Consider the following 22,397-nt stretch of genomic DNA (forward strand, 5'->3'; position numbering starts at 1 on the left):
GCTGCCTTTGTTCCCACCAGAGTATCTCGACAGAGGATGCTCTTAATCCTCAGGTGGATACCATGGCATGCCCTGTGGATGACATCAGCTTCTCTCCCCAGCCACCACACCCACGGTGAGCACCGATCTGCTGACAGACTCACACCAAGTCCCTAGAATGGCACCCTTTTCCAAGAAGAACCTGTAGCCACCTGCCTACAGACTGACTACCTTGTGCCAGGGGCTGAGGTTTGCCTCCACTGGAATAAGCCTCTATTCTGGACACAGATTTGCCTCCACTGCCACTGTCACAGCAACCCACACGGCACCGCTTCCAACCAGGGCACCCAATTCCCAGCAAAGCACATACAGCAGTGGGCTCATGTCCAGGGGACTAACTGCTCTTATATTACCCACCACCTGGAACTAGCTGGGCTTATGAAATAGTTATGTGATGGGTCTGTCTTACCAAATAAATCTTATGCTTTTAACTAGAAACCATCAGATGGTGCTGACTCCCCCCACAGCCAGAATGTACAGGTCTGGGCATCACAAATAGGTGTGAAGAATGAAGCATAATCTTCAATACTGTATACTTCATCATGCAAATCACAATTATTTTCATTCCTGTTCTGGAATACTTGAGCTTTGCTGGTTTGAACGTCTTAGACCCCACAAAGGGGGAAGCTTCTCCCAGAGGCACACAACAAAGGTTCTATTTAATCTGAAGAGATTGCTGCAGTGAAGGCAGTAATGAATCTGGAACCCAGGGGATTCTCTGAAGTCTCTTGGTGTTTCCCAGTAAAGGAAGTAAAGAACTTGCCATGTAAGTATGCCAACAAAGGCATCTGGAAAGGAGGGGGCAGAACTCTTCCAAACTTAGATGCTTCAGAAATGAAGTCCAGGCCACCTGGGAGAGCCCTGGCCAGCCGAGGTCAAGGAGAGTGTGTGGGGCAGGTGGAAGAGGTCATGGAGGCCAACTGCAGCCTCAGCCCAGTCACAGAGCTGTGCATTCCAAGGGCTGAGCATATTTTCTGCTTATTATGTGTATTTATTGACATGTTATTTTCTCATCACACAGGGAGCTTGCTATACATGTGTATTCCTATGCTAGAGCCCAGGTCTTGTAATCAAAATCTGGCAAAGATGCCTGCATTTACAGGCCCTCAGGTTGACTTTCATGCACACCCGAGTCTTAAGGTCCATGGTTGTCCTGAATTCTGCCCACAGAAGAGACACCTCTGGCAGTCAGCTCACAGAAGAGGGGACATCACAAGTGCATGGACCTCCCAACACCCAGAGAAGTCTCTGAGGCTGCAGCTCTGGCTGCTGACTCAGGCCAGGGGTGCTTTGTAAAGGTCTGCCCTGGCTGGTGTTCTCCCTCCTGCTACCCTCTCTGACTGCGTGCGATAGTAAGGGGAGGACCAGCCAGTTTTCAGAATAAAATGTAGCTTTATTATGACATAGGAAAGACTACAAGCCATTAGGGGAGAAGAAGAAAGAGTCAAACAGCTCCTCAAAATGACAGGTAAGAGGAAGATGTAAACATCTTGATAATAAAGTCTCCAACCACAGCACAATCATTGGAATTTTTTTCCTTACACTTTTTGTTTCAAAGTTGTAGTAAACAAAACAGTCACTAGAATTGTCAAAAGAACAGCAATTTTACACAATGAAAAGCATACACACCAAGCCAAAATACAAATAGCACTCGGGTATATACGTTGCAGGGGTGCCGCCACAGGAGGGAAAGTCCAGGCGCTGTTCCAATGCCCAACAGGGCCCAGGCCTACAGGACTGGAGACAGGCTGCCATGCTCCTAATACATCACCTGCCTCAAAGCACTCCCTTCAAGGATCTCAAGAGGGATGGGTCTTATGGTGGCACTGGAGTGACAGCCAGCATCTCAGAAGTACAGGCTATTTTTAATACACTAGTGTGAATGTGCATGAGGGTGACTCTTGTGATAACACCTACACGGGGGTTACCAGGAAATGGAAAAAACATTTTCCTGATGTTAATAACTGGATTATGAACTAAAGGAGAGATTCCCAAACCCATCCTGTAAATATATGTTTTGTTCCTAACAAAGCCAGGGCCCGTGAGCTCAAGCACAGGACCTAAAGCCATGGGCAAAGGCAAGGGCAGTGCCCTGGTCTGTGCCTGCCTCGGTGAGTTCTTCAGCAGCAGGCAGAAGTATGTATTCAGACTGCCAGTGCCACAGTGAACAGGGGGATTCACTTGAATACAAAGCTGAAAATAATGCCTACAAAAAAATGAATGAGGCTCCAGGTCTCTTCCCAGTTCCAATGTTCTCGGAGCAGCCACCGACGCCCCTGAACACAGCAGAGACAGGAAGGGGCGCGGGACATGGGGAAGCAGGACCCAGGCAAACCCCCGGTGCCCACTAGAATAAGGCCTGGGCCATCACACGTGCCTTTCACCCTGCATCGGACTCTCCAGTAAAGCAGGCGCCCCAAGGTGACAAACCCTCAGGAAGGGGCTTTCCAGCTCAGAATCCTGCAGGCCAACTTCAGTCAACTCTCCTTCCATTAGATTTGTTCCTGATTAAAAGACACCCCTCTTCCCAAAAGAGACTTTCATAGCATCAAGACACAAACACACAGAACTGGGGCATCCATCTTTCTCTGATAGTGCTTGTTCCAAAACATGCTTCAATTTGTATTCTTTAAATGAAGAAACAGAAAATGAACTGGGTAAGTGCTTAACAGTCACACCCCTAAGGCTTTTGCCACACTTGATGGTCCTGAGTGTGTATGATTGCTATTTCCCATGTTCCAGAGTCTTCTACACTGAACATGTGTGGCTACTCGGCTCCTGCTCTCACTGTCCCCACTAGTCCAAGCAGCTGATGAACTAGATCTCGTCCCTGCCTGCCTGTGTGTGGCCTGCAAGCTAAGAATAGTTTTTACATTTTTAAATAGTTAAAAATTTCAGACTTCCATGAAAATTATAAGCAATTCAGGTTTCTGTGTCCATAAATAAAGTTCTACTGGAATACAGCACACTTATTTTGTTTACATATTATCTATGGCAAAGACCGTAGAGCCCACAGAGCCTGCGATATTTCCTACTTGGCTCTTTATGAAAAAACCTCTGTGAGCCAAGACAGACAGACAACTCTACTCTCTTCAGGACGGAAGATCCCACAGCTGAGATGCAGGCAGGGTGCCCAGGAAGACAAGCACAGCTTGGGAGATGGTTGTTTCCCCAACTATCTGAAAAATAACTTTTCCTCCATGTCCCCAGGTTGTAATTTCTTAGAAATGGACAGACAACTTAAGTTTGAGTTTGAATAGATAGATACATGCAAACTATCTTACAAGGAACAATGTGTATTGTTCTACTTCCTCTACCAGTTGTGCTCACAAGCTCAATTACGCCACTTTACTCCAGCTATATCTGAAACAACACATGTGAAGTGGAGGAATGGAAGCAATGCAGATGGTCTCCATCGGAGGCTGGTCCACCTCTGTGCTAACACAGCAGCTGTCAGGCAGCAGCAGATGGGCAAAAGGACAGAGACCAAGAAGGAAAATGTGAGGGAGAGAAGCAAGAAAACCCCGGAGAATGCTGCACTTACTGCAAAGATTAAGGTAACAGAGAGATGCTTATCAGCTGCAGCCCATCTATCCTTCTGTGTCGACTGCTGCTGGCCAGCAGGTGCTGATGCTTCCAGAGGGGCCAGGCAGTGCAGGGGGCGGGGGAGCAACACCACAGCACCAATTAAAAAGCAAGACCCACTCTCGAGAATAAAGGAGAAACTACCTAAATTTCAGTATAAACGCAGTTTTTCATTCACTTTACTATTATTACATTAATGAAATTCACCATTGTGGAAAATGAGAAAAGGGGTGGGGGATAAGAAAATGCCTATTTCTAGAAACTGAGAGATGCTTCCACATGCAGGTTGATGCTAAGTTATCTGTGGAACAGACATGCTAGGAAACCCGACGCAGTGTCTTCAGTTCCACAAGCTCTGGGAGCTGCTTTACAGTTGCTGAAAAAATGGAGGCTAGGAGTTCCCTACTGTGTACTTAATGCTAGAATCATTAAGAGAAAGGTGCCTGCAAAGCCCTCTGTCCCTGCACACAACCTTTGTCTCTTTGACTTACTGCTTTAATGGACCCATAATTTTAAAACGGGCAGGTACCTTTCAGACTGTATATAGGGAACAGTAGGCAGAGGCTACTCCACATCATGGGGCCTCCCTGTCACCCCTCCACATTCTAAAGAGCACAGGAGACGTCCTGGTGATAGGGCTACTCTGCTCCTTCCCACCCAGAGCACACTCCTCATCCAGTCCGTCTTCTGTGCAGTTCCTGGAGCCTCCTCCGCTTGTGCTGTCCACTCTGACCCTGTGGGTCCCAGGTGCAGAGGGGCCGCACATGTGGGAGATGCGTCTGTATGAGAGGTGGTGTCACAAGGTTGGGGAGGCTGGGGGGTCACGTTGTGAGGCTTGTCAACTCGTTGCCTTCATTTTTTCTGACCAGTTGCAGATAAGGCTACTCATATTCCAGGAACTGTTTGTGATAGAACAGTAAGTACCTGAAAAGGCAGAGAGGAAGGATGCTCACATTCTAACTCTTGACACATTAAAACCAAAACAACCTGCCCCCGAACGAGTGGAACTGTGGTGCCCTCTGCACATGTCTCCAGAGTCTGATTCCTTGGCTGGATGGTTTTTCACACACCAAGGAGGGAAATGTGCTTCACTGGCTGGTGGCACCGTTACATCCTGCCCAAGTTGCTGTGGCCTGATGACCCTCATCTGCCAGAACTTCCACAGTCCCCTTTCCACCCAGGGCTGCCCCACTCTTGTGTGGGACCCACTGTCTGTGAGGATCATGGCAACAGGGCCCAGCCTCAATCTACCTCACAACCCCAAGGCTATCTTTTAATATAGATTCTTCTATGTAAAACCTCTCAAGGGGCTGTCCCTGTTGCTTGGTATACAAAGTCCAAATCCCTCAAGAAATTCACAGCAGCTAGGTGCTCAGGCCCTGAAGGGGCAATGGTTTTCTGTGCCACAAAGGAATAAACCAGGTAGAGAGGAAGAGCTGAAAAAGAACTGATGTATTCAGCTCACATCGTGATTAAATTACATGACTCCTCTGATGTTCTGTGTTAAAGGAATGCCTCAAGAGTGCCTCCAGCCAGACACATTCTCTCCCCTCTGATAACTCACTCAGGTTGGCATCCTATCCAGAATAGGCCTTTAGTACTCCTGCAATAAAGGTAAACATCCAGACACAGACTTTGGGCTCAGACGTACAGAAGGGGAGCAGGGCTGCCACTCCAGGGCCTTCTTCCCACCCTAAGGGACATACCCCTCACTGTCCAGCACGTCCTTAATGCTGGCCTTGGTGATAATGGCGTCATCACATTTAAACCACTGGTCTTTGTGCTGCCGGATGAAACTGGTGTAGTGGCCACTCTCCAAGGTCCCTTGATGGTTAACAACAGCAAACAACGAGTATCTAGTGTGGAAGGAAAGGAGAGGAGGAGAAAAGCAGCTGACTCAACAACATTACCTCAGAAGTCTGGCAGGGAAGGTGGCCTGCAGGCCCGGCTACTGCACCCTCAGAGCTAAGGTCAATGCACAACCAGCTACCTGGGTAGGAAGGGACAGCCTGGTCGCCCCCCTCACTCTCATACATGTCCAGTTGCTCCCTGAACCACATCTAGTGGAGTGGGGACAGCACTGAGCAGTGGAGGAGCTGGACCTGCTCTAGTCTCTTTCCTTCTACAACAGCAATGGTGACAAGTGTGTCTTGAGAACAGAGATCTCGCCATGAGCAGATGCCGAGCTTTCCAGAGGGACCTCCTCCTGCCAGAGCCAGGGAGGAGAGTGGGCTGCTCCAAAGGGGGGAGTGTCTGTAACACAGAGGTATGCAAAGTCCTCTCCTAACAGAAGGTAGCCAGATGGGAGGAAGGTCAGCAGTCATAGGAACAAAAGCTCTCTGGAGCCACTTCTGAGTGTGAGGCCTGTGAGTTGCTAGCGGACACTATGCAAGGAACAGAAGCCACTCGCCTGGCCCACACCCGGCGGCACCCAGACATACAGGCCACTGAGCACCACTTACTTGTTGTCATTGTTGAGGCTGTCCGTGGGCTGCTGGTACTGTCCGTTCATCCTGCTCTCTTTGCTATAACAAACATGGGCAGAATTCAGGACCGTTTAAAATAATCAGGCAGAGACACAAGGCTCTACTGACACCAACATTCATAGAGGGCCTTCTGTGCCATACACTGGGGTGCCTTTTATGTGTTCTAGTTCTTCCAACAACTCCATTTCAGGCAGAAACTACCTTATGTTATGTAAGGACTCTAAGGCTCAGGCTGGAAGTAAACAGCCTAAGAGCACGCCTGGGCCCCAGAGCCACCTGGCCTGGCCTCCTGGAGCTCGCAGGGCAGGTCCTCTCTCAGTGGAACAGACCTCCAGGCCATTTGCTGCTCGAGGAGCTCCTGAAAGGGCTTTGTAACAGGAGCTGGAGCTGAGACCAAAGCAAGATCTGTTTGGAACACAACAGTCAGTGAAAATAGTCTTCCTCCTGAATGTAAAGGGTTAATTTTGAAAAGTGTAAGTTAAATCCATTCGACAACAACCTAGACAGGTGCTTCCTCACAAATACAGAGACTGCTGCTAGTTCTGACAAGCACACCTCCTGAGAAGATGGGAGGGTCAGTGCCAGGAACAGGAAGCCCCATGCTTTATTGACTGGTAGGAAACACTGAGATCTTTGAGATCCTGACATCAACAATGGTATCATCACCCCTCTGTGTAGGTGAAATTGTGGTCAGGCTGACTTATGTTCCTTGGTTTAGGGTGACAACAATGGAGCTGTAACTCTGATAGTCCTTTATTATTTGAAACAGTCACCTATGTTCAACAGAGGCAGGACCACCACGAGCAAGGACACTGGAAAGACGCCATGAGAAGCAGAGGGAAGTTACACACAGATTCAAAGGAGACGGCTGTGTGACTGTGTGATTAGGCCACAAAAGGAACACCCAGAGCCACTGGCAGTTGGAGGAGACGAAGAATGGAACCTTCCATGTACCTCTCAAAGGAGTGGGGCCCCATCAACACTTTCACATCAGATTTCCGGATATAGAACTGTGAACAAATGAATTTCTGTTGTTTTAAGCTACCATATTTGTGGTAATTTCTTATAGTTGCCCAGGAAATGAATGTGTCCAACACATTAGTAAGCACTATGGTTTCTTGGAGTGTTAAATTTTAAGTGGTCTATGACATAAGGTTTGAAAACAAGGAAAATAGAACCGACAACTACAAACCTACTATGTCTATTTCAAAATCTGTTCCATTAACTAAAATGCTGCCTTCTCACTGTGATCCCACCTGGAAGACTTTACAAAACTGAAAGTGGATAGAGAATTGTGAAATAAACAAAGCAAAAATAGCATATCTGAAAACAACTGGTTGAAATATGTCTCAGGTTAAGATCAGGATAAAAGACTCAGTTTTTGGAAGGTAAGGTTTATGTTAATATCAGTGATCACCTTGTTATAGAAGCCTCGTGCTGAATTCCTGCTCCAAAAGGACCACAAGGCCCTCCCAACCACAGGTACAGCTGAACAACCCTCTCCTACCTGGAGGCCATGAAGGGAGTCATGTCCAACTCCAGGGGGAAGGACACGTACGTGGTGATCTTCCGCCTCAGTTTGGCTGAGTGTTCAAATCGCTGCAGAAATAGGAGGTAGGGAAGAGGATGGAGACCAGAAAATGTCACTGGAGACTTTAAGGGCTTCCTTGGATTACATTTTTCTATGCATCTCATTGTATGGCTTTTAGAGACAGGGCCTCGCTCTGTTGCTCAGGCTGGAGTACAGTGACATGATCAAAGTTCACTGCAGCCTTAAACTACTGGGCTCAAGCGATCCTTCTGCCTCAGTCTCCTGTGTAGCTAAAACTACAGGTGATGTTGCCAAGCCCAGAAAAACTTTAAAAAATTTTTGTATAGACAGGGTCTCACTATTCATTGTATTTTTTTGAAGTGCCTTCTAACCACATCTAGAGCTTACAGGTTGAATAGCACAATGTCAACCCACAGAGATCCTAATTTATAGGGTTCAAGTCTCAAAATGATAGAGATTGCTCAGTGACAACCCAGGAGTACAAAAAGTAATATCACAGCAAACCTAGCAAGTGTAGAATGACAAATAAATCCATAGCTCATGGCAGCAAGAACACACATACTGTTCCTTTCATCAGACCCAGACAAAAGACATTTCTTTGATTAGATCAGGGTCTACCAAATCCAGCCAGCAAGCTAGGAATAGTTTTAAAGGATAATAAAATAAAACAAAGAAGAACATGCAACAGAAACTGTATGTGGCCCATGAAGCTGAAGATATTTACTATCTGGCCCTTTTACAGAAAAAGTTTGCTGACTCCTGGACTAGATCATAGCACTAAACATCTGTTTTAAAGTAAATGAAGACAAGAAAAACTGAAGGGAAGGGAGAATTTGAGTAAAAGTAATAAAAACAACCACCACTCCCCCCAGTAGAGCATCCCACATCTATTTTCACTGTGAGGTGACTGCCTTTGCTTACCACAGCACAGGAGAAAAGTGATTAAGCACACACCCTTGTTTCCTCCACATTCCTTGTTGCAATTATACAATGCGCTCTGTCCACCAAACCAGCAGGCTGTTTGTACTATGGACTAAAAACTGAGTCAGTCACTGGAGTTGGTTTTCTGGAAAACTTACTTTGAGATGAAAACAGGCTACAATTGGCAGTTTCTTCATGGTGAGCTGTTTCGTGGACTCCTGGTAGCTATGGCAACCGCTGCATTTGATCTTGGCACTGCTTCCCAAGTGCTCTGGTCTGGTGAATCTACGAGGCAATTAAGAGATAGAAAAAAGAGAGGAAAAAGACATTTATCACCCCTCAATGGGTTGATTTCTCTACTAAAAAGACATACATACAGCTATGGTTATAATTTCACATTGAAAAGAACAACCCTAGCTGGGCTCGGTGGCTCAGCCTGTAATCCCGCGCTTTGGGAGGCTGAGGTGAGTGGATTGCCTGAGCCTGCGGGTTCGAGACCCGCCTGATCAACTTGGCGAGACCTCATCTCTATAATACATCAAAAAATTAGCCGGGCGTGGTAGTGGGCGCCTGTAGTTCCAGCTACTTAGAAGGCTGAGGCGGAAGGATCACTGGAGCCCAGCAGGTCAAGGCTGCGGTGGCCGGGAGCAGCCACTGCACTCCAACCTGGGTGACAGAATGAGACTCCAACTCAAAAAAAAAAGAAAAGAACAACCCTTTTTTCTCTACCTTCTCTGCCTAAAAAATTTTTCTATCAAAAATATTTTAAGTGAAGGCCCAGATAAATGGTAATAATTTTCTGACTACAGTAAGACACAGAAGTTGAATATGACCCCAGAAAAACAAAAACTTATACATTTACACAAAGAGAACATATAATAGCCATTTTATTCATAATACCCAAATACTAGAAACAACCAGATGTCCTCCAATAGGTGAATGGTTAAACAAACAGTGGCATATCCATATTATGGAATACTAGTCAGCAATAAAAAGGAGCGAACTATCAATCCATGCAACAACCTAGATAAATCTCCAGAGAATTATGATGACTGAAAAAGCCAAGCCTGAAAGGTTACATGTTGTATGATGCCATTTACACAGCATTCTTGAAATGTGAGCTTTGCACAAATGGAGAGGATTCCTGGGTCACTGGATTAAGAAGGGGTGACAGTGGCCGTGGTGCTGCACCACAGTGGTATATAGGGTGGGTAGAGGGCACCTGGTTATCTCTTACAATCGCACACGAATCTACAATTATATCAACACAAAACCTTTAATTTAAAGAAATGAGATGTCTGGGGAGAGGGTAATTTTCTAAGGTGCAGAGGGTGGGAGGAAGGCTGCACCAGATGCATTTTCTAGCACAGGTGTTAGCTGCTGCCAATAAACCCCTAAGACAAACATTTAAATATAGTGCATGCCAATTTTTTTAAAGCTGAAAAACAAGCAAAAAACTCAATCTTTTCATAACCAGGTATGGAAAGTCCTTGTTTATGCTTTGAAAACTGCCACCTCTCCTGAGGCAAGATGAAGAGGGCTCTGACCAAAGCTAAGCCTGTTTTATTATCAGATTTGTGACCTAGTCAAGTTTCAAAGCAGAACTTGCAAAGAACCCTTTGCTTTTAGCACAAAGTGGAGACAGATGCACTCCACTCTCCTCCCCACCCTGCCAGGTACCATCACCACACCATGGCTCTCCCAACCACACACACTTCCTACACATTGTCGTCTATGAAGGGCAATTTCTCCCTCATCTCTGCTATACTGGCAAAGCTTCAGTTTTACCGAAATTTAGGACTAATTTTAATCTAGTTGCAAAGAACTTTTTGAAAAAGATTTTTGGTTTTGACTGGTTTGTTTTCAAAATTAAAAATGCATTATCCATTTTCTATCTGGATCTATCACTGTAATAGAATTGATGCATTTAAAAATTCTAAACATGTAACCTTGGTCCTGTTGACTATGCAGCAAGATAAAAACCAAAAGCTTGTACCTCCTCTAAGAAATATGTTCACTCAACAAGGATTCTTCTGCAGTAACCTTTAATTAATGCCAGTGAAAGGAACAAAGGTTGTAACACTAGAATGAATTAAAATAAAGGTCCAAGAAGAGTTTCTGGTGTCTCCACAGCTGTATGCTACAGCTATATAAACACATTTTACACAATCAAACCCTAAATCTCATCACTCATCTAAACTGAAGAATGGACAAATTAAAAACTGACCTTAGGTGCAAAACACCACAATTATGTTTTAATCACTTGCCATGGCCATGTGCCACAGGGAGAGGGGTCTGATCGTGCTTAGTTCACTCTGGTATAGGTTCTTAACCTCAAAAGTTGAGGGAGTTTCACGTTTTGCTCTTTGGTTAGTAGCTAGTGATACCAACATCCTACACAGTGCAAATCTGGTGGACAGAAATATCTAGTCATCTTGCATAAAAAAAGACAAACTAGCATGAGCTACTGCAGCCAACTGTAGGTTGATGCCGTATCTATTCAGAAGGTTTTATCCTGGGCATGCGAGAGAAAACCCTTGTTAGCTCCTGATTAACCGCTCTTTTGAACAGCCTTCCCGTGGGCTTCTCACCTGCGCAAGCAGTCTGTAAGCGTGGTGGTTCCCAACACGTGGCTTTCTCCATTCACCACACTGCCCTCACCGCCTGGGCTCAGGGGCCAGAATGGGGTGGAAGAGCCAGGCAGATCCAAGCTGATGTCCCAGAAGGGATCTATTGTGGTGGAGACTCCACTAGAAGCAAAGAGATAAAAATACTCGTGAAGACAGATGCCTTTGGGCACTTCAGAGGCAGCACACCCTCATACCCCCTCCCCACTCTGCCCTTTTGTCCCAGTGACACCTCAGGTCAGACAGAGCAGCAATGGGAACAACATGTCCTGCAATCCCAAGGTGGACCCAGGAAGAAGTGTGCGTGAACCATGTAAGGCAAGGGCTGCTTCTCAGGCAACGGTTTCCGAATCTGGAGACCATCAGTCACTTAGGAACTTTTTGAAGAGTATAAATTCACAGGCCCAGTCCAGAGGCTCTGAATCCATGGATCTATCTCAGCTGCATCTGGGAACTGTGGAATCACTGCTTGAAAACTGGGACCTTCAGTGAACGTGAAGGCCTCCAAGCACACTTCACTAAGAGTGCACAGCAGCCAGGCCTGACAGCCCCGGTGGGCATTTAATGAGGCCAATTCCTTCCTAGAGACTTATCTTACAACAGAAAAAAAAAAACAAAACAAAACCCTGTCATAAACTGGGAAAGATACTATAGATTTTAAATAGGATATTAACCTGGAACAATCTCCTGCTCACAGAACTGAGAGCAAACACTGGGTCTAACCTGTTTAGAGCCAAGTCCCCGGATGATCTATGCTCCTTATAAAAAAAATGTACCCATGATACAGGCAGCACTGGTCTTTGCCAATATCCAGTTGGCCTTATACAGATGTTAAACTGCAATCTATCATAGGTGCTGAGATGATTTTAGTGGATCGTAACTAGGGTTTTTAAAAATTGAACTGGAAAACAAACAACGAAGTCAGGTGTGGTACCATATACCTACAGTCCCAGCTACTTGGGAGGCTGAGGCAGGAGGACCACCTGAGCCCAGGAGTTAGAGATAACACAGGGCAACATAGCAAGACCCTGTCTCGATAAAAAAACAGCAGCATGCACTGGGGTTGAACAAGAGGCTTTCACTAACCAAACAAGTCAGTGGATTCTCTTTCTGGAGCTAAAAGCTTGGCGCTCTAAGCACAAACCATACCTGGAAAGAATTAGGCCCACTACCTCAGAGAAAATGGAACAGGAAACCATAAAATGATGAACTAATAAACTTCACAGCGTGTATGTAAAAAATCTGCTATGTGTGATCCAGTCCCTCCTGTAGGGCTCCTGGTGTCAAGGACTATAAGGAAAACAGAAATGTGAGGGAGAGGCTTCCAAGAACACACTGCTGGTGTGGATAAAAGTAAAGACCAACTTGAAGGATGCACATCCTAGGAGGACACCAGCCCACAAGACCTCCCTAGGAGGAAGTGCCTCCATCTTGACCTTCACACTCAGGGCACCTGTTAATCATTTCTCGTACACCTTTTCAATTAGAGTTATTTTGTCTCAACAAATGACAATGGTGTGCTTGTCTAAATAAAACTTCTCCTGTCCTCATTTGACCACAGCTGCTCTACTGTTAGAGCCTAACAGCTCAGTGACCCATCCCAAGAAGGCACTGCAGGGATAGTGTCCACTATGTTCCAGGCCCAAGACTCTATTTGAAAGACCTCTCAGAGCACACAGCTCTCGTGACTGGGAATGTACTGTGATGCCGGCATGGCCTCAGTAGGGTCTGGCACTAAGGAACAAGTGCCCTCGCACTTACTGGCAAACTTGGCAGGTGACATCCGACTGCAGCCCACCCGTGAAGATCTGGTCTATGATGCAGTTGCAGTGGTTGGGGTTGTTGGCCTTCTTCCCATTGTCATCACCTAGGGACAGACCACAGCTCTGGGATTAGTGTCTGTGCCACAAGGACAGCAAGTCTCTGAGGGAAGAGCACATGCATCCAGCAGAGGCCCACATAAGCCAGCAGCACTGACACTTTAAAAGATGACTGATTCCTCGTTTCAAGAATAATTAAATATTTTTACAGTGAGACAGCCAAACATATGGTGAGACAAACACTCCCAGGGAAGCCCCTAACTCTCCCCTTGACAAGATAAAATAGTGCCCTTCCTCCAGAAAGCATCCCCACTCACCTCTCTTGGGCTTTCCTTGTCAGTCCCTGTACTTGAGCCCCCAGTGAGCAGCATACGTCGCCAGGCAGCACTACCTACAAGCATCATTCCCAGCTCTCTATTCAATATATATCGTATTCATAAGTGTGTGTAGACACAAAACTAATGTAGCAAAATTTAATACATATTTGGAATATATTCCAAATAACCTCACTCAACTAGAAATGGGGATAGTGCTGCAGCCATTTGGGTATATGCCACTTATCAAAAAGGTTGAACATTACAGAGGGGCCCTCGCATCTTCTGACATCAATTGCCCACCAAGTTTAATACTGGAGGAAGATGCTGCTTAGAGGGATCTCAAACTCATAGGACAAAATGCTGGGGGGTATGGGAAAACACACAGGAAGATGCAAAGACGAACAAGTGAAAAGATGGCCATGACAGATGCAAAGACAAAGCACTGCCACAACCAATGCCTGCAGCCCAGTAAGTGCACAGAGGGTTCTAACAACCACACTGTTAACATGAAGAACCTGACATTTCTTTTCAGACGTTTCAAAGGGAATTAAGTCAAAAGCAGATCGCAATTATTTAAAAATTTTTTTGCTATACAAACATATTAACAGCAATTAATTTCTGATTTTTACAACAGATTTCTCCTGACTGCAAAAGGCAATTAGTCTCACCAGGCGCTCAGAAAATAACCTAATAGTCTTTCATGGTGGTTCTTTTCTGTTTGCTTGTTATAAATCAAAGTAGGAAACCAAACCTTACTTAAGCTGTTAAGTAACTTTATTTGACTCTTAGGGCAACTATTAAAAGGATCATGTGTATTTTTTTAGCAGGAAGAAATTTAAGTGCCCAAAACCAAAACTCAAAGCCGTGACAGTTGATCAAAACCAGCCACCTATCATCTCAAGGGTGGGTTATTTCTGAGCCAGAACCTGACTCCACAGGGCACCTATGAATGAATACCCAGTAGCCCTGAGAGACTGATGAGGACAGCTAGAAAGCCCAGCTCATCATACCGTTCAACAAGCAACCCAGGAAAACAGGACTTTATTCTTGTTTTTATTTTTTAATTTTTTTTTTTTTTTTTTGAGTTGGAGTCTCAGTTGGTCGCCCAGACTGGAGTGCAGTGGCTGCTCCCGGCCACCGCAGCCTCGACCTGCTGTGCTCCAGCGATCCTTCCGCCTCAGCCTTCCAAGTAGCCGGAATTACAGGCATGCGCTACCATGCTTGGCAGATTTTTTGATTTATTGTAAAGATGAGGTCTCGCTGCCCAGGAGGGTCTTGAACCCGCAGGCTCAGGAAATCCACTCACCTCAGCCTCCCAAAGGCACGGGATTACAGGCTGAGCCACGAGCCTGGCTTATTCTTGTTTTTAAAAAGACTCCCATTAAAGAGAAAATCAGCTGTGCCAGCCCAGAGGCCACAGCCAGATACTTGACACCTGATACTTGAGTATAGTGGTTCTCAGATTGCAGCATCTGAAGCAGCCTCACTAGTACCACCTGCAAACTGATTAGGAAAGAAAAATCCTTTGACCTCCCCAGAACTACTGAATCAGAAATGCTAGGAAGGTGTCTCAAGGAGCTCTCCAATGACCCACACTCAGGTTGACAATCACCCTTTGGCTGGTACTGGTGTGGGTCAGTTCTAGCTACAGATCCTTCACACTGAAAACTCCAGAGCAGGAGGGTGGGGAGGAGGCAATCTGGTTCAAGTCACTCAGTCCTAATCTCCCACCTCCAGCCCTACAGGCTGCTGCCCTGACTCCTCAAACTAACAAAATCCATACATCTGAGAACCTTTGTGAGGGCACCACCCTCTTGGGACACGCTGTGGGACTACGTTATGACAAAGCAAAGTGTCAGTAAGATACCAAGACAGACCTGAAAACAAAAGGCCCTTGATTGGGATCAAAAAAGGACCTGACTCAGGCTCTGGGAAAGCCTGGCAAGCATACAGTCTCTGTCTCTGGCTACTTTAGGGCAACCATCAGTCCTTTTGGAGAACCCCAAGGGGCAGGAGACTGTTCTGATGTTTAAGCTGTGTTTGGGGAATATCAAAAGCCTCGGGTCTGATAACTTAGAGGACCCCAGAGCCACCATGGCAGGCAGAGACCATAAAGCCCAAGCCCAGCAAGAGAACCAAGACATCACTGTTCACGACGATGGGTCATAGAGGACCAATGGCCTCGTTGAGACCATTTCCTCTTCCTTTTAAACAAAGCAAAACAAAAAACTCCGAAGAAGCTCTCTGAAGTCATTAATTATGGCATTTTTGTAATTGGAAAAAAAATGTTATAAAGCCATGATACAGTCAAATGTGTCACCCTCACTGTTCTGCGCCAGTGTACACACACTCAATTTGCTCCCCCTCTTGGAGGAAGACGTCCTGCCCTGACCCTAGTGAAGGTGCTGAGCCCAGAGCCTACCTTTGCAGTGTCGGTGGAGGACGTCCAGGGCTGCAATGAGGAACTCGTGGGCGTCCTGCTGCTCGTAGCCTGCCAGGTGCCGTGCGTGAGTCCACACCAGGTGCAGCAACTTATATGGAATGTGAGGGGACCGGTGCCCAGAGTAAAACTGCTCAGAGGGAGGAAAAAAGAAAGGTGTGTGAGGAATAAATGCGGATTCTGAACACACAGCATACACGATTAAAAAAAAAAAACATTTAACAGCTGCCTACAATTGAGTAAGACCAGTTTGACAAAAATGTTTCAATTTCACTCTTCTACTTTTTTACAAACTGTATTTTCATGTGGACTCATCAGTCTGTGTGAGTTGTTCCCATTCCACCACCTAGTCTTCTATACAGATAAGCCTAAATGATGAATTAGGACTTGCTACTATGAGAGCAGATGCAAATAAAAGTGACTCCATTTGCCCAACACTAGGTTACTCAAAGCACTAACCAAACCACCACAGGCTCGAGTACAACAGCACTTCCACACAGGGATCACTCTCATGATTACACAGAATTCAACAGCATTGGCCACAAGACTTTCTAGCCTGTGGCTAACAGCAAGTAGCTCTAAGGTTGCCAGCCAATTCAGCAGAGCCAGTTCTCTCTGCTCAGTGTGCTGGGGATACCAGACCCAGCAGCTCACCTTCCATTTAGCGGTTTCCTATCTAGGTAAGAATTCACAGAGTTCTTGTCTATTCATATACAGAAGCATGAACACATAAAACCATCTGATGTGAACATTTCAGATATTACACCTTTGGAGTTAACATTAATTTTACGCAGAAGAGACACAGTGTATCTTTCTTAAGAATATATTCATAATTCTTTTTTTGTTGTTGTTGGAGATAATTTCGCCATGTTTCCCAGGCTGGTCTCAAACTCCCAGCCTAAAGCAATCCCCACCATAGCCTCCTGAGTAGCTGAGATTACAGGCATGAGTTACCATGCCCAGCAGATTAATAATTCTAAATTACAAATCTAAAAATAATCACGGAAACAAAATGACATGGTAACAAATATAATATTACTAATACCTAATAATGAAATAAGCTTTGTTCTTTCAAGTTTTAAAAAACTTACATACACATGACATTCATTCACTTGGTATAAACGGCATTTGTTTACAAAAAAGTGGCATGAGGTGGGCAAAGAAGAAAATATCGAAATCCTAAATAGGCTTAGAACTTATGCTTGTATGATGAGAAAAGGTGAGAGGCAGAGAACAGTTAAGAGGAAAATAGATGCTAACATGACATCTAATAAAAAGAAGACTTAAGACACAACGGAAAACAAAACTGCTCGCCCTAATAGGGAGAAGGAATGAGGAAGACCTGGGTGCATACTGAACTAGTGTTCCAGGAATGCCACAACCCAAGAGCTGAGGCCCAGCCACCCTAGAACTCCTTTGTGAAAGTGTTAAGTCGCAAATACTCAGTCTTTATTACATTAGCTATAAAACAAATCCCTACACTAGATTATGTCATAGAAATCCAACGAAAAGGCCAAATCTCTAAACAAACAGCGTGTACACTTCTCCATATATACACTGAGAAACCTCCCAAGACCTGTGCTAGAGTTGTGGTTCTCAAAGTACGGTCCCTGGCAGCCACAGACACAACCATACTAAACATACATGCAACAAAGAACAGTCAAAACACATGATGCAACAATTAACAGCGCTGAATAGAGTAACAGACAAAGTCACAATTATAGCTGGTGATTTCAAACTTCTTTTTCAGAATTAGAACAAGTCTACAAAAAGAATCTATCAGGAAGGATACCAAAGACCCCTTTATCATTATGTAATATTCCTCTTCTTCCCCAGTGATACTTTTTCTAAACTAAAATGTTCATCATTTGAAAAACCAATGAATTTTAACATTAACAAAATTAAAAAGTCAAATTACCATCTTGGTAGCTGCATTTGAAAAAAGGTGAAATCTATTCATGATACTCTCAGCAAACAAGGATTAGAAAGAGAGTCCTCAACCTGCTGAAGTGCATCTAAAGAAGATGCACTTGATCAAGAACAAAGCAAGGATGTTCACTCTTGTCACTTCTACTCAGGACTACACTGGAAGTCCTGCCCAATACAATAAAGCCTGGCAAAGAAATACAAGGCAGACTGGGAAAAAAGAAGCAAAGTCTTCTTTATTCAAATTAATAATATGATTGTTTACATAAAACATTCCAAGCAATTTAGAAAAAAAGTTACTGGAACTGAAAAGTGAGTCAAGCAAGGGCACAGGACAAAAGGTCAATATATAAAAAATTAACTCTATTTCCAAGGTACTAGCACTGAAAAATTAGCAACCAAAACTAAAAACAGTACTACTTACAACAACACCAAAAACATGAAATACTTAGTGATAAATAAAAGAGAATATGTGAAAGATCTGTATACTGAAAATGCTGGTAAGAAAAATTAAAGACCTAAATTAATGGAGACAGACACTGGAGAAAAATGCTAATTTTCACACAAAAACCTGTACAGATATATAAATATTTATGACGATTTCATTCATCACAAAAAATCCCTCAAACAACCCAAATGTCTGTGTTGAGAAATGGACAATTAAGCTATAGTCCAGCCACACAATGAACTACTATTTAGCAATAAAAACACACATGAATAACATATGAAAGGACATGGGTGACCCTCCAACACATTACGCCAAGTAGAAGCAGCCAGACTCAGAAGGCTACTTGCTACATTACATCCATCCACAAGGATCACCAGGAAAGGAAGCTCAAGGAACAAAAGACAGGCAGTTGCCAGGGGTGAAAGGGTGGGAGGAGGGAGAGGCTTACTTCAGAAGGGCACGAGGGAGTTTTGGGAGGTGATGCAACTGTTCTTTATTTTGAATAGTAGTTATCAATTGCATTTGTCAAAACACAGATCTATATACACTAAAAGGAAATGTTCCTGTGTGTAATGTATACCCTAGTAAACCTGAGTTTAAAAAACAATCTAATAGAGATGAACTTATCACCTATCACAGCCCAGCTAAAGCTAGTGACCAGTTACCCACTCCTTTTCCAGCTGCACCCCCTTTCTCCCACTGAGGCCCCCTTAAGGGTCCTATCTGACTCAGCCTGTCCACTGCTGTGACCCAACAGTTACTGGCACATTGAAGGTATTTAGTAAATGTGTTAGGCTAGACCAGAGCTTGGCAAAATTTTCTGAAAATGTTCAGAGAGTAAATAATTTTGCCTTTGCAGGCTGGAGGGTCTCTGTTCAACTGCTCAACTCTGGCTGTTGCACAAAAGCAGCCACTGTGTAATCAAGCAGTGCGGCTGCATCCCAGTCGCAGGTTACTCAAGAAACAGAGGGCGTTTACCAACTCCTGTGCAAGGCAGCTGCAGGACATGCACCGGCCCCATTTTTCAGCTGGGGTGACTGAGCTGCTTCAGCTCTGAGAACTGTGCCTGAGGTCACTAAGCTGGTGGGTGCGGAGGCCACAGTTCGAGTGCACCTTGTCTCTGGGCTCTGCCATGCTCTGACCTTGGGTCGAAGACAGATAAGACATGGATAGGTATGCCACAAATGCAGCCTACAACCAGATCAAGGGAACAGAGTTGATGCACAGGGCACAGCTCATGAGGAAGAGGCTCAGACTCAGCGCACTCAGAAAGGCCTGGAAGCAGAGGAGGAGACCCGCTTTCCTTGAGAATGAGGCATGTACATACTTCCTGAGCCAGGACAGCAAACAATGAAGAAAGGAGAAACGCCAGTCTTTGTAGATAAATGTCACCCACGGGGAACTCTCTGCCACACCCATTTAAAGGGATCCCTCATCTAGAGGCAGCAGTGTGCCTCAAAGCTTGTGTCAAGTCTCTTGTCTAACCACTTCTTTTGGGAAAATTGTGTGTTTTCCATAATGGATACATATATTACATATTTACTCACTACAAAAGGTTCTAAATTTGTCTTCCTTTAGTATGATTGATTGTCTTTCTTTTTTTTTTGAGTTGGAGTCTCACTCTGTTGCCCAGGCTAGATGGTACAGTGGGATGCTCAAGCCCACTGCAGCCTCTACTTGCTAGGCTCAGACAATCCTTCCGCCTCAGCCTTCCAAGTAGCTAAACTACAGGCATGTGCCACCACGCCTGGTCAATTTTTTGATTTATTGTAGAGGTAGGGTCTCACCAAGTTGCCCAGGCTGGTCTTGAACCCGCAGGCTCAGGCAATCCTCTTACCTAGGCCCAAAGTGCTGGGATTACAGGCTTGAGCCACTGTGCCCAGCTAATTTTCTATTTTTAAAGGCAAAAAAAAAGTAGTTACAGAAGTGTCCCCTGGAAGATATCAGCGGTGCTCACCTCCTGAAACAGAGAGGACATCTCACAGACCAGACAGGAGCTGGGGCTCTGCATCTCACACCGGTGCCTGTCGGACAGGAAGAAGTCACGCAGCAGCGGCGTGTGTGTCAGAGCCTGCACAATGCAGTTCATGAAGCATGTGTTCCCAAGGTTGATTAGCCCACGCAGACCTGGACAGAAGCCACCAGAGAGCAGGGTTACTTGTGCACTGAGTTACATGTGTTGTGGAATCCCAGCAAATTCCTTTACATCTACGTGCTCAGTCATTTTATTTGTTCAAGAAGAAAGCAAGAAGTAATTTAGCATTTTTCTCATTTTTATGCTAATTTGATGTGAACTGTGTTGAGGAATGTCCACCACAATCACCCTCTTCCATATCAGCTGTTATGTTTTGACAGAATTACCCAAATATATATATATTTGAGTTGGAGTCTCACTCTTGTCGCCCAGGCTGGAGTGCAGTGGCATGCTCATGGCCACTGCAGCCTTGACCTGCCGGGCTTAGGTGATCCTTTCACCTCAGCCTTCCAAGTAGCTGAAACTACAGACACACCACCATGTCTAGCTATACCCAAATACATTTTATATAACAGGCCAGGTCAGAATGAAGCTTCACAAACAAACAAAGCAAGCTTTAAAAAGATATTCTACAAGGCATTTCCTTTTTTTTTTTAAACTAAAGGTATTTCCTTAATTTGAAGAAAATCCAGTGAACACTCACACTGAAACACATCGTCTTTCTCCCTGAAGACGCTATACCCAGTTTCTACCTGTCCAGGATACACTCTTACACATGCACTCTGAGAGCTGCGGGGCAGGGACCACTTCCGCTTGTCACTCTGCACCCTGAGTCTACTACAGGTCCTCTCAGAGAATTGGTGCTCAAGTCCTGGCTGTTGAGCAAACTGACGAGCAACAGCTACACAGGGCTTAAGTACAATGTCACTGGGTTATGTAACCCACCAGTATACGTTTACATTTTTTCTTTACATTTACTTTTAAACCCTGAAAGGAAGCCTAACTAAGAGTGAAAACAGACCTCAACTCTGAACAATGAATGTCCTTCACCCACCTATGGTACAGTTCGAAGTGATCTTTCTTCTTTTTGGGTTGTGTTTCAGCAGTTCAAGCTCCCGTTTGGTTGGTTCCCAAGTTGAAAACTTCTCTCCAACGCCTAAGCAGAGGAAGGATAGTTCCAGGTGCTGTCAGCTACATTTTCATCAAGTGTGTTTACACATAAAAGTTGTGGTAACACACTATCAGGCTGTATTTCAGAGAAGACCACCTGCAACATCAGGGCTTTCTAAATAAATCCCTGCTGTGCTGAGACAGGTCACCGAGAACACTTAAAGGAGCTTCTCTGGAGAGTGTGCCATGAGTTATGTCTCTGCAAGAAGGAAAGCAGCACCTCCCATCAAAGCTACCCCAACACTGCTGCCAAAATGGCTGCTTTTCAAATGTTTTTAATTTCTGAGTACAGGAATGGCATGGAAACCTAGATGAAGGATTGTCCTGAAGATGAAACTGACACAGAGAAAATGCAGTTTTGAGCAAACTGAAATAGATACAACCTTTTTTTTTTGAGTTGGAGTCTCACTCTGTCACCCAGACTGCAGTGCGGTGGCCGCTCCCGCAGCCTCGCCTGCTGGGCTCCAGCGATCCTTTCGCCTCAGCCTTCCGAGTAGCTGGAATTACAGGCACGCACTACCACGCCCAGCTGATTTTTTGATTTATTGTAGAGATGAGGTCTCGCTGCCCAGGTGGGTCTCGAACCCGCGGGCTCAGGCAATCCACTCACCTCAGCCTCCCAAAGGCGCGGGATTACTAGGCTGAGCCACCGAGCCGGCTTGATACAACTTTTTTTTAAACTTTAACTTTTTTGAGTCCAGGTTTCAACTCTGCTGACCAGGATGGAGTGCAGTGGCATGATCATGGCTCATCATAGCCTTGACCTCCTGGGTTCAGGTGATCTTTCTGCCTCAACTTCCTGAGTAACTGTGACTACAGGCATGCGCCACCATGCCTGGCTAATTTTTTAATTTTTTGTAGAGACAAGGTCTTGCTATGGTGTCCAGGCGGGCCTCAAATACCTGGACTCAAGCAATCCTCCTGCCCTGGCCTCCCAAAGTGCTGGGATTATGGGCGTGAACCACTGTTACCTGACCAGATTCAACTGTTAAACAGTTCTGTACCACAAAATATTCATACCAAAGACAAGAATGGTGTAAATGCTAGTAAGCAACATATTTCATCTTAAAACACATCCTATTTACTCAGAG

General features: G+C 45.1%; 1 protein-coding gene across 1 annotated transcript in view; it reads right to left on the reverse strand.

Moving 5' to 3' along the window:
* Positions 1-1,411: 1,411 nt before the first annotated feature.
* The window catches only part of USP22 (ubiquitin specific peptidase 22), a 48,246-nt gene continuing 27,260 nt past the window's right edge, over positions 1,412-22,397 (reverse strand). The window contains exons 4-13 of the mRNA XM_021705899.1: positions 21,191-21,292; positions 20,119-20,288; positions 15,770-15,917; positions 12,972-13,077; positions 11,175-11,333; positions 8,742-8,868; positions 7,618-7,709; positions 6,087-6,149; positions 5,331-5,480; positions 1,412-4,548 (exon numbers count right to left, since the gene is read on the reverse strand). Of these exons, the coding sequence (XP_021561574.1) occupies positions 4,506-4,548; positions 5,331-5,480; positions 6,087-6,149; positions 7,618-7,709; positions 8,742-8,868; positions 11,175-11,333; positions 12,972-13,077; positions 15,770-15,917; positions 20,119-20,288; positions 21,191-21,292 (1,160 nt within the window). The 3' untranslated portion in view covers positions 1,412-4,505. The remainder of the gene's footprint in view (positions 4,549-5,330; positions 5,481-6,086; positions 6,150-7,617; positions 7,710-8,741; positions 8,869-11,174; positions 11,334-12,971; positions 13,078-15,769; positions 15,918-20,118; positions 20,289-21,190; positions 21,293-22,397) is intronic.

Source organism: Carlito syrichta, unplaced genomic scaffold (assembly GCF_000164805.1).
Source record: "Carlito syrichta isolate Samal-C Ts95f unplaced genomic scaffold, Tarsius_syrichta-2.0.1 Scaffold314799, whole genome shotgun sequence".
In the NCBI taxonomy this organism is placed as follows: domain Eukaryota; kingdom Metazoa; phylum Chordata; class Mammalia; order Primates; family Tarsiidae; genus Carlito; species Carlito syrichta.